General features: G+C 35.9%; 1 protein-coding gene across 1 annotated transcript in view; it reads right to left on the bottom strand.

Annotated features, from left to right (window-relative positions):
- MALRD1 (MAM and LDL receptor class A domain containing 1) overlaps positions 1 to 13490 on the bottom strand; it is an 832608-nt gene that overhangs the window by 489279 nt on the left and 329839 nt on the right. Inside the window, 3 exon segments of the mRNA XM_027847861.1 lie at positions 1626 to 1839; positions 3796 to 3906; positions 9237 to 9393. Coding sequence (XP_027703662.1) covers positions 1626 to 1839; positions 3796 to 3906; positions 9237 to 9393 — 482 coding nt within the window.

Genomic DNA, 13490 nt, shown 5'->3' with positions numbered 1-13490 from the left:
TGCCTGTGGGATATTAAATGCTTCTCCCCCCTCCAAGAGCTATGACACTTATCCTAGGCATAGCAGAAACCTTTTCTCTTTGACCTCCTCAGAGCCTGGGTTAGAATGTTCATCAATCACCACCAGGAAAGAGTCATAAGAGGTCTAGCCTCTTCCATTTGACAATATTTTTTTTTCTGGTCCAGAGCCAATTCCATCAGTGAGGGGTTCTACTGTTACTTTTGGTAACCACCAAGTTACACTTCCTCCTTCCTACTGAGCCTCATGCAGATGAATGGCTAGGGACAAAAGAACGGAAATAGTCTGTGCTCTAGGCTCAAGTATGCAGTTGAGTTATTGAAGCCTTAAACTCTAAGATTTGAAATGCTTCTTTTTTGAAATGGTTCCCCACCCCTGCTCTTGATACTTTGGTACCCCTATATCTGTACTTTCTAACCTTCAGCTAAAGGGGCAGAGGATTACATCTATCTTACATTTAATTTTCCATTTATGTATCATTTTTCCCAATAGAATGTAAGTTTCCCAAGGGTGGGAATAATTTCCATTTTTGTCTTTGTATCTTCAGCCCCTATAATAGCACCTGGCATACAGCTGATGCTTAGTAAATGTTTGCTGAATGAATAAATATAGGGTTGACTGGAAGAGGACATATAGCATGTTTAAAAGGCTGTTTACACCTTGTTATGATTTGATCTTTCAAAGAAGTTTTACACTGCTGATATAACATACTTTTAAAGAGTCTCTTTGTCTAGAGTAGGGGTTGGCTAAAGGACCAAATCCACCAGCTGCCTATATTTGTAAATAGAGTTTTATTGCATTTAAAAATGTTAAAACAACTCTTAGTTTGAGGGCTATACAAAAAACAACTTGGAACCAGATTTGGCCCATGCTTTGCCAAACCAAAATGGAGACTCAGACATTGTTAATCTGGGTGTATAGGTACTACGAGGTTGGATAGGAGTGAAAATACATCTTGATTTTCACTTCCCCAAAACTGAAATGTAACATTTCTTTCCATTTTGAATATAAACAACAAACTTTCCTTATCCTGAGAAGAGGTCCACAGGATTTGCCTGATTGCCAAAGGGGTCTATCACAGAGGGAGGGAGGAAAGAGAGAGAGAGGGAGAGAGTGAAGGAGAGAGAGAGACAGAGAGACAGAGAGACAGATCAAGAACTTGTAGTTTAGACTTTAAAAGCTCTCAGGGCACCCATGTTTATTTTATAATAATTGAGCATTCATCAGATGATTTACTTAAAGATAGGAAAATCCGCAAAACACATCAAAGCAGGAAGGCATAATGAATTTAGTTTGGTAGAGTTTTTGCTTATAGATTTTCATAATTTTTTAATATGGAAAACACTGATAATTCAATTGTTTGTCTTCAATTTCTAATTCCCCTCCCTATTTATTTTACAAAAGAAAAATCTATCAACACTTTCAAAATTAATCATCATTTATATTTAGGTGTGAGGGAAAAAAACAGTCTTGCTTTTAAATGGTTGACTTCATTTGAATTGCTTCAAATGCTTGTTTACACTTGTTTTCATTAGCTATTCAAAAGTGGGAGGGAAACATGAGGAAGTACTGGCAAAGCAATGATAGCACAGAACAGCATTACTTACCACAAATGAAAGGGTTCTCATCTGAATCGTCAGCACAATCATCTACAAAATCACATAGATTATCCTTGGGGACGCAGTGCTTGTTAGCACACAGGAATTCCTGAGCAGTGCATTTTTTCTCTGAGATGATTAGAGGGGAACAATCTTGAAAGGCGATATCATCCACTGCTACATCTCCCATGTAACTGACACCACGTTTTGCCCTAAAGACAATCTACAAAGGAGCAGAAAGAACCATTGGAGAGAGTTATCATTCAACAAGTTCAGGGGCCAATGCGGAGATAGTTACCACCTAGTAGGCTGACTCAATACAGTCAGAAATCTTGGGAGACAGTTGATGTCTAGATAGAGTCAAGTCTGGAAATGGAAGAGTAGAGCAAGTTGGCAGCAAGAGTAGAAGTCAATGCACCATTACTAGGATGTTTGCCAGTGAAGGGAATCATAGATAACTTCTTTCCTTTCCCATAATTTTATCAGATCTAGAAATGAGAGACACGTAGAGTTGCAATGCCCAAACAGTCAATAAACATTCATTAAATGCCTCATATATTAACTAGGCAGTGTGCTAAGCGCTGGCCATATTCATAGTTCACTGAAGGAAGAGAACTCATAAAATCACGGCTTTAGAACTAGTTGGGACTGTCAAAGCAACATAGGTCACCATCCCTCAATTTTGCAATGAAGAAGTTGAGGGTTAGACAAGGGAACTATCCTTTGGAGACTTGCTTAAGGTCGCACACACAGCAAGTGACATGGACTCCCAACCAAGGTGTTTGTATTTCAAGTACACGACTAGTGGAATAGTGTCACTACCATTAACTCTCTCACGACAGTAAGGAGATGAATTAAACAGATTTTCAATAATTTCAAATTCCAAAAATCTGTGAAAGATTTCATTCATTTTCTTCTACAGCAGCTATCCAATAACAAAAGAAAACAACAATAACAATAATAACAAAAAGAATACAGAAGACAAAAGAGCATACAGAGTCATAATCTATGCAAAGTAAAAATTAGGCAAGCTATAAAGGCTGCGGGCCTAGGACAAATATCTGGAAGGAAAAAATATCTGTCAATTATATAATTTTTTCCTCAATAAAAAATTATTGAACTGAGTCTATTTTTTTTTTTAGTGAGGCAATCAGGGGTTAAGTAACTTGCCCAAGGTCACACAGCTAGTGCATGTCAAGTGTTTGGTCTGAGGCCAAATTTGAACTCAGGTCCTCCTGACTTCAGGGCCGGTGCTCTATCCACTGCACCGCCTAGCTGCCCCAAATTTAGTCTATCTTTTGAAAAAAATAATGGACATCTCTCCATGCAATGATTTTTCAATAGGTTTGCCTTATTAATCATAATTTGCTGAAGTTAATATTAAAATTCATTTAAGAAGGAACCGATGGAGTCTGAATGCAGACCATAATGCACTTTATTTTTCTTGGGGGTCTTTTTTGTCTTTTTTGTCACAATATGATTAATATGGAAATGTTGTGCATGACTGCATATGTATAACCTATATCAAATATAGGGAAGGGGGGAGGGAAGGGAGAGAATTTGGAACTCAAATTTTTCAAAAGTAAATGTTAAGAAAGTTGCATGGAATTGGAAAAAAGAAGATTTTTTAAAAATAAAAAAAATTATATTTACAAGACATGGGAATATACAAATTATCCATAGAGGAAGATACCCAAGAAATAGAAGGTAAGCTGCCTCAGGGTTGTGACTGTTTCATTTCTGGCTTTCTATGGCCACCACCTCCTACATGCCTGGCACACAGTATTCACTTAATATATGGTTGCTGGGTTAAACTGAATACTATTGTCATCGTTTGGTGTCAGGAAGTAGAGAAGAGATTATATATACATATATGTATGCATGTATAGGGAGAGAAACAGAAAGAGAGGAAGGAATAGAGGGAGGGAGAGAGACAGACAGAGAGAGAAAGAAGAAGAGAAGAGAGAGGAGAGGAGAAAGAGAGAGAGAGCAAATCCATATGGAGATAATCAACAGTTGGATATATATGGGTTTAACAACCAGATGGGGGAGATAAGGTGAGAGAAAAATGTATCTGGGCATGAATTTAATTCAGAAAAAAATGCTATGAAGCAAACCTAAAATGAAAAGTATTTCTCTAACAATAAACATTCACAATGAAAATAATTGGATTACAAACCTGAATATTGGACTGAATACCCAAAAACACCTCTACTCTTTTCCACTGGTCACCCTGCTGGCCAGTCTGCGCCCAAAGTTTGGTTGTCACGTTACTATTCTTAACGAGTACCTAGGAAAAAAATAAATTGTCCATCAATAATGCACTGTAGTATTTAACTTTAAAATGCTTTAAATGTACTTTAAAAAAATTCCACCATCAAAATTTCTTGTAGAAGAAACAGGGTCTGGGCTTCCTCTGTATATTTAGCATGTATATATATATATATATATATATATATATATATGTTCAATAAGGGCAGTAGTAATAACAAAAAATCAATAAAAAATAAAAATTTGGAATGCTTTAATGTTGCATAATGCCTTTCTAAATATTTTCTTATTTTATCCACACAACAACCTTGGGAGATAAGTGCTGTTATTGTCCTAATTTTACAAGTAAAGAATCTGAGAAACAGAGAAATTAAGTGACTTGCCCAGGATCATATAGTTAGTAAGTGCCTAAAGGACAGATTTGAACTCTGTGTCCATGTCCAATGTTCTATCCACTGCCCCACTTAGCTGCCTCAATAAGAGTATTTAACAAATATTGTCTGATAAGAGTAAATGTAAATGAATATGTGAGTGCATACTGTTTGAAAATAATCTATATAAATGTTTAATTTATCAACCATCCATCAAGCATGAAGTCTTTTTTCAGTGACATTTTTTGAAGACTTTGGAATAGAATTTCACTTCTCAGTACTGGAATGACCATAGAAATTAGAAATCAATAAGTTTAACCCTTTCATTTTAAAAGTGAGGAAACTGAGGCTCAAAGAGATTAGAGGCCTTCTCAATCTCAGTAACAATTCAATTATTAAATGAATACAATGTGTCAGATTCTAGGGTTTTTTTTTTTTGTTTGTTTGTTTGTTTGTTTGTTTGTTTTCCAGAAAGGAGAATTCAGATAAGTCTCAGCAGGTACAAGAGAAACATTAGTTTATTGGCTCAAAGCAATAATAGAAATTTCTCTTTATTATGGCAAGAAAGAAGCCTTCAAGGGAACTACTGACAATCATGGGAAACAGCAAGAGAAGGTAACAGCTCAAAATAATTGACTTAAGGGATCTTTAACTTATTCCTTTGGAACATTACATTTTTGACATGCAAAGAATCATTTAAAAATGGTTTATGGAGCTTTGGACTTCTGAGAATAAAGCTAACTTTTATGCTTGCCACTATTATCTTTATTTTTTTGAATAATTTTCAAGACATTTTTCACAAAGTCAAACTTTCTGAGCCTCATGCAAAATATCATCTCTTTCAGCTTAACTGTCATAAAATTCTTGGTCCATAAAATTCAAGTTAATTTGACATATTATCAAAGTCAGCAAAAGTGTAATTTCTAACCAAAAAATAAAAAGCTTTTATAAAGAGTCATTATTAGGAATGGAAAATTAATGCATCTGTCTGCCTTCCTCTGATTTCCACATTTTAAACAAAGCACTCAAGGGAAAAAGATCATAATCTACAAGAATTTAATATCTCATTATCCATGCACAAAAATGATTCTATTGTGGCTTATAGAATTAACATTTTCATTGTTTTGCTATATTTGTTTCCCAATTTCTGATGTAGGTTGACACGGCATCATCTATTAATATGACATTTTTCTCAGAGGAAATAACAGAACATGGAAAATACTACTAATTAATCTCATAATATCTATTGTTCATACAGTAAATAGTTCAAACCATTACCATTTTATAAAAATGGAGCCTAAAGATGAAAGATACAAGGTGACCTGCCTATAACCAATTCAATGCCAGTTAAAAAAGGAAATAACAAAGTGCACCTCTCCTCCCACAAGACTGCCTTGTCTCTATTTTAGTTTATTTAAAACAAGGACACTCTCAAGATCTCCCTTACGAACTTTGGAATTGATTGTATGACGGGAGACATTGGCACAGGACTGCTCAGCATGGTGTTACCCACATCAGAAAAGATGCTATGCTCTATGAGCAAAGCAGAATTGAAATAACTCAAAAGAAATGCAAGATCCACAAATTTAGAGAATCCACTCCAAATGTTCACATGAGCTATTTGTACCCAACCTGTGGAAGAACATTCTGAGCTCGTATTGGCCTGATCAGCCACACACATTGTAACTTGATTCTAACATAGTGATGTCATTTTGGTCCTCTTCAAGAATGGAGGACAACAACCAATGTTTTTTTGTTTTTTGTTTTTTGGGGCTTTTTTTCTAAAAATTAGGAGGGTCTCAGAAGTTAAATTAAGAATTTCAATCTCAATATAACTATTAGAGTGTTGAAGTGGAAACTTCCTTGGATTTGGAATCAGAGGACTTTGCTTTCCCTCTTGTTTCTTCCACCTATTGTCTGATGACTTTCGGCAAGTTATTTGACCTCTCTTGCCCTTAGTTCCCTCAAATGTAAAAGGGGATTAGATGCATAAATTCTAAGGTCTCCTCTAGCCCTAAATCTACAATCCTAGCCAAAAAATAATGTCATCCATGTTGCTTTTTGTAATTCCTTTATCAATGCTCCAAGTGAAGTCAAAGGTGAGGTGGACAAGAGCCAAGAGGAAAAATAGGGTGTTGGGTGAGAAAGAAGAGGAGGAAGGGGAGGAGAAGAAAGGAGAGGAGGAAGAGGAGGAAGTGTGTGTGTGTTTATTTATGTGTGTGTGTGTGTGTGTGTGTGTGTGTGTATGTTTTAAAAGACTGTATGTTTTAAAAGTTCAACATCTCTTGTATGGTATTATTTCCTGTTCCTTGAATAATCTTATGACGTTTCTTATTATTCATGAATGCTGAGTTTACAATAAAAAAGAAAATTAAATTTTATGAGGATACAATGCTATCCTTTAGGTAAAGCAGCCTTTTTTAATTATGAAGATACAAATGAATATTAGCTATTATTTTTATATCAGCTCACACTAGTTTATCTAATTTATCAACCCATTAGCATTCATTTTTACATAACAATGAATATTATCCTAGGGAAGGAATCTTTATCTCTCTATTACTACCTACCTGCCTATCTATGTATGTTGTATAGATATTTAGTATATAGATATTGCATCTATCCATCTATAAAGATAGATATGTAGATATAAATAAATATTTGAATGCTGTTGGAGGTGTAAACAACAGAGAAAGGAAGAGAATGAACAAAGTTTTGTAGTACAGGGCCATTAGTATCTACTAGGGAACAGCATTGGTGTCTAAAAGAAAATGGTCAGTAGAACCGTTAATAAAAAATTTAGGTTGACTACAAGTTTATAGATTTTGTATTTACAATTCTTCGCTAGGTCCAGACTGGTCCCAGACTAGTCCCAGACTGGTCCCAACTCTCTATACCTTCTTGGCATACAGAATATGGGACAGGACTGACTCTTCTTTAAAATCCAAAGGTAGCTTTAGCAGTCTTTCTGTCTGAATGACTCTCTTTTTAAGAAAAATACAAAGTAGGAGAGTTTCTTTCTGGAAGATTGCCTACACAGACTACTGGGGAGAAGAGCAGGCTTAGGTTAGATGGAAAATCTTTTGCCATGATGATACATTACCAATGGTAAACCACAATTGAAATGATCATTTCCCAGGGCCTAAAAGAAAAACAGGATGAACCTAAAGGATATCATGTAGTAGTACTAAAAAATAGAATTATAATCTGCTATTTCTGTTTTTATTTTTCATCTGAATGTGTTTGTCTGCTAAGTGATGACAATTGGTAGTGGTCCTTCTGTTACAGAATCAATATTTACCAGGGTACTCCTGGTCCCATGAAGGTTAAGTTAGTTCATTCCCTAAAAGGCAAGGAAGCTGTCTTCACACTGTATTTGGCAGAGGGCACTTTAGGCATAGTTGGTAGCTTCCTGGTAATCTCAGGCTATTTTTCAGCTTCCTGGTCACTTAAAAACATAAGAACGTTTGCCCATGTGGAGACTACACCATTTGTACTTGGAATATGCCCAAGTTACCAGATTCTGCCTTCCTGATTCAATGTTTTCTGGTATAATGTGGAATGCAGCTAAGTGTTAGACCCCTCCTCGGTAACCTGTAGATACCATGGCCAAGTCAACCATTATTTAACTATTGAATGACCTAGGAGTGTCTAATTTTGGATCTAAACTACCAGGGACCTGGTTTGAGAAAAATTTTACCCAGACACGTTCATTCTACTCACATAAAGAACAGCTGAACCATTGAATCATGTAGGTGGTCCTAAGGACATGACTGTTGAGATAGCATAAGCTTTCTAGTCACAGTATCTCATTTCAAATCCTGACTGCCACTTGCCACCAGTATGACCTTGAGCAAGTCACTTAATTTCTTTGGGCCTTGTTTCTCTCCTGTGTAAAGTGACGGGTTACAACAGATCAGAAGTGTTAATACAAAGCTCACAACACTCTTAAGTGTGCCTGAACCAGATTAAAACGTACTGAGACACTTAATAAATAAAAATATTCTAGAGCATAGATCATGTTGCTATGTAATTTTTAAGTAAATATACAGCCTGCAGGGATCTTAATTCTGGTCCCTGTTCAAATTTGAGTTTGACATCATTGCAATGGATGATACTATGGTCCCTTTCAAGTCTAAATCTATGACCTCAGGTTGGAAGAAGTATAGGATCCCAGAATACTAAAAGTCATCTACTCTAACCTCCTCATTTTACAGGAAGAGGAGGAAGAAACTCAGAAAGATTAATGACCTGCCTAGTCCTCTGTTATTCTCACCATCAGCCTTTGATGATCCTACTCATGGGCCGTAGACCTTCTCTGGATGGAAAAAGTCACACAACCATGCTTAGTGGATTCAAGATATATATATATTTGTGAAGCAAATTGGCCAAGATCATATATTGTTAGCTTGTGGCAAGGCCAGGATGAGAAGTCATGCCTTTCTTTCCTACGTCAGTGATAAGTTTATTCCCCAACAGCTAAGGGCAGTGGAATTAATAAAGATTGTCAGCATCAGCACAAGGGGAATTTTGTATTGGTGTGTGTGCTTTAAAGTGATTATGGGAGTGCTGCTATTTGTCTAAACAGGCCTGAAAGACCACCAGATTGGAGAACATTGTTGTAAAATTCAAAACAACTGATCCCATGCGTGGTTATGGCTTTGTGTAGGTCTATTTGATTACACTGAACTCAGAATATTGATTGTGAAAAACAGTCTGATATATTCCAAGAGTCAGATTGACTCTCATGGAACTGTAACCTCTGAGAGGTGATAAAGGTCATAATTTGTGTAGAGAAATTTACCTCTTCAGGTCTTACTCTTGATATTACTTTTCTCAATCATATCATATTGGAAGCAGTGAAGTGTTGATAATTGTTCGTTTTCATTTATTAGCAGGTTAGATTTTAATAACATTAAATTACAGGGTATGAATTTTCATAGAGCAATTCTGGAAAATTCAATTGCTGAAGCAGTACCTGGAGAGAGCCGATCGCGGCTCCGTTCATGTGATTCCAAAACACTATCCTGCATTCTGGCCCTGTGAGTGAAATAACTGGAGTGATGATGTCAGCAGTGTGACCAAACTTTCCATTTGAACTGTCTGCATAGAGGTAATAGCCATCTGTGGTGTTTCTGTAGAGGGGGAAAAAAATCATAAAATTAGCAGTAATATACCAGTGGACTGCTTTAAGGTTTTCAAAGGACTTTCATCATAATAACTCTATCGAGGTATGCATTGCAAATTATTATCTCCATTTTTCAGATAAAAAAACTGAAGCCCAGAGAGGTGAAGTGACCTGTCCATGAATATATACTATACTAACTGTGTTTCCCTGGGCAAGTCACTTAACCCTGTTTGCCTCAGTTTCCTCATCAACATTCAGTTTGTGTTGTCCAAAAGGCAGTTGGTAATATAAGAATGTAGCACAGGAAAGAGCCTGGAGCTGGATACACAGATCTCAGATTCATCTGCACAGTGAAAGTAACTGAAAAAAAGGAGATGATGAAGTCATCAAGTGTAAACTGTACAGATGAAAAAGGAGGCCCCAAAGAGAACATGGGGTATATCAATATTTAGAGTAAGAGACATGGATGATGATCCAATAAAAGAGACTGGGGAGAGCTCAGAAATGTAGAAGAACCACGAGGAAGCAGTTCAGTTACCATCACTACACAGATGGATCTGAGATCTGTGTATACAGCCCCAGTGTATTAGCCTCCTATGTACCAGGCACTAGGCTAGGTACTGGAGATACAAGTACAAAGAATAAAACTATCATTCTCTGTGCACTTGTAATAGACACTTAATAGGTACTTCTTGACTGATATCTTGATTCATTGACCTCTCTGCAGCATTTGATACTATTTACCACTATTTCCTCCCAGATAGTCTTTCTTTTTGGGATTCAGTATCAACAAGTACTTAGTAAATGCCTATTATGGACCAGGCATTAGGCTAGGCATTGGAGATACAAGTACAAAGGATGAAACAATCCTTATTCACGTTAAGTTCACATTTTAATGGGGGAAATAAATTTGTGAATATATATACATATATATATACACATATGGGTGTGTTTGTGGGTGTATGCATACAAAGTTGATAAGTTCCTAAATTAAACTTTAAATAGAAGGTAATTTGAGAGGAAGGGTACTAGCAGTTGGGAGGATTAGGAAAGGTTTCATGCAAGAGAGCTATATCATAAAGAGAGGGAAAAGAGGTATTCTCTGAGATAGATACGAGGAGGGAGTGCATTCCAGGCATCAAAGTTGGCCAATGCTAAAGCAGAGAGATGAGAGATGGGAGTGTCATGAGTGAGGAATTGAGACAAAGTGAATCTGACCAGGTTAAAGAATGTGGGAAGGGAAGTAATATTTGATGTGATTGGAAAGACAGATTGGGGCCAGGTTGTATAGGGCTTTAAAAACTAAAGCAAAAAGTTTATATTTAATCCTTGAAGTAAAATGAAGCTGTAAATGTTGTCAGTTGAATAGGAAAGTCACATGATCAGATCTGTACTTTTGGAAATTTCTTTGACAGCATTGTAGAGAATGTATGGTGTAAGGAGAGAATTGAGGCAGGGAGAGCAATTAGGGGGTTGTTTGTAATAAACTACGCAAAAGGTGATAAGGGCCTCTAAAAAGAGAATGAAGATGTTGGAGAAACAGGAAGATTTGGCAAACGATAGGATGTGTGGGGTGAGAGAGAGTGAGCAGTTGATAAATAGCATGAAGAAAAGGCCATCACATTTGTCAATTAAGAGATCACTGGTAATTTTGGAGAGAGCATTATCAGTTGAACAATAAGGTTAGAAGCTAGATTGAAAACAGTTTAGGAGGGGATGAGTGGAGAGGAAGGGGAGACAGGAAGTATAAACAATTTGTGTGTACCTCTGTGTGTATGTGTGTGTGTGTGTGTGTGTGTGACCTTTCAAAGCACATGCAACATTCCACCCTGATAGCCCCAATCCTTTTCCCCTCACCTAGTTATTGTTTAAGTGATTTTTATTTTATTTTATTTTATTTTTGGCTACGCAATGGTGTTAAGTGACTTGCCCAAGTTCACATGTCTAGTAAGTGTTATGTGTCTGAGGTCAGATTTGAACTCAGGTCCTCCTGAATCCAGGGCCAGTGCTCTATCCACTGTGCCACCTAGCTGCCCCTTAAGTGCTTTTTAAAACAATAAACAAGTATCTATTTTCTTTTCCTTCTCCCATCAAAAAAAAACAGAGGGAAAAAAAAACAAAATTTCTGGTAGCAAATATATATAATCAAGAAAAATCTCCTCATTGGCTCTGTGTGTGTCTGTGTGTGTGTATGTGTGTGATTTTGCTTCCTACTAAATCTCTTACTCCTCTGTCAGGTGATAGATAATATATAGTCCTTTGAAATCATTTGCATTGATCACAGATTTAAAGTATTCAAAGTTGATTCTCCTTACAATATTGTTGTGCTATAAATTATTCTGGCTCTGCTCATTTCTTTCTTTATCAGTTTATAAAGTCTTCAAAATTGTTTTCTAATGCTGATGTTATGTATAAACTGTTTTTTCCTTGTTCTGCTTATTTAACTTCATATCTGTTCATAAAAGTCTTTCCATATTTCTGAAATAATATATTTCCCTTATTTCTTAAAGACAGTGTCACATTCAAATACCACAATTTATTTAGCCATTATCACTTATGGGTATTCTTTCACTTTCTGGTTTGTTTGTTTTTTCTACAATAAAAAGAGCCATTTAAATATTTTTGTCCATAAAGGACCTTCTTATCTTCTTTTGATTTTGGGGGGATAAACGCCTAGCAGTGGGATAGCTTGGTCAAATGTCATGCAATATTTACTAAATTTCAGGAACAAAACTCTAAATTGCTTTCCAGAATGGTTGCACCCTTTCACAATACGTCAATGTGCTACAGCCTCTCCAACGTTCAAAGTTTTCCTTTTTGGTCATCTCTATCAAGATGATTGGAGTGAAATGGAATCTCAGAAGTGACTGAATATCCATTTTTCTACTTAGCAGTGGTTTAGACAATTTTTAATATGGCTATAGATAAGCAAAAAAGTCAACATCTCAATGGAAAAAGGGAGAGGAGAAAGGGGTCCTAGTAATGTCAAATTTCAAGTCCACTATAAAGTAGTAACTCTCTAAATAATTTTGATATTGGTTTAAAAATTGAGAGATTAATCAATGGAACAGATTAGGTACACAACATACAGAAATAAATTATCTAGGAGCTTTGTATTTTATAAACACAAAAACTTTAGCTTCTAGAATATGGACTCACTATTTCATATTTTAAATGCTGGGAAAATTGATGGTAAAATAGAAGAAATCAGATTTATACCAATACCTCACTCCTTATACTAAAACAAGCTCCAAATGGAAAGGTGACTTACATTTTTAAAAGTCATATTACAAACATATTAAAGAAACATGGAAATGACTAATTATCAAATATATCAACAGAAGAAAATTCATGACCAAATAAGAGATAGAGAGGATCACAAAAAATAAAATTGATCGCTTTAACTACATGAATTTTTTAAAGTTTTTTGTTTCCACAAATCTAATAACACTAATATTAAAAGGGAAATATGTAGCAGTGAACAATTAATCTTTGGAATAGTTTTTTTCTGATAAAAGTCTAATTACTAAGATATGTAAGGAATTGATTCTAATTTATAAAAATAAAATCCATTATCCCAATTATTAAATGGTCTAAGGATATGAATAGACTTCTCAAGTATAGAGAGTTTTTTTGTTTGTTTTTCAAGAAACCTTGCTGAGAAAGTGAGGAGAGATATGGGATCACAGCTAACAAGGATGGTAGGACCTAGTAAGAGTATTTTTTAATGATGGGGGAGATTCATATATGTTTATGGATTGAAGAGAAGGAACTAGTATGCAGACAAAAAATGAAAATAGTATAGAGAAAGGGAATGGTGATAAAGAGGGCAATCTTCTGAAGGAGATGAGAGGGTATGGGTTCTAGGGTACATGTTAAGGGAATGGCCTTGGTGAAGATAAAAGAATTCTCTTTAGAGTCTGGATTAAAGGAGGATAATCGGATATGGTATCAAGTGTTTGAGACAGGAAGAAGGAGAATGAAGAGGAAGGTCACAATGAATGGCCTTGATTTTCTCAGCAAAATGAAAGTCACGCTCCTAAGTAGGGAGAGTAGAGAGAGACATTATTGTGGGGGGCCTGAGAGGAGAAGAGAAGGTGTGAC

Source organism: Vombatus ursinus, unplaced genomic scaffold (genome assembly GCF_900497805.2).
Source record: "Vombatus ursinus unplaced genomic scaffold, bare-nosed wombat genome assembly UNPS02005459.1, whole genome shotgun sequence".
In the NCBI taxonomy this organism is placed as follows: Eukaryota; Metazoa; Chordata; class Mammalia; order Diprotodontia; family Vombatidae; genus Vombatus; species Vombatus ursinus.
Note: the sequence above shows the minus strand (reverse complement) of the source record. Positions and strands in the feature narration are given on the sequence as shown.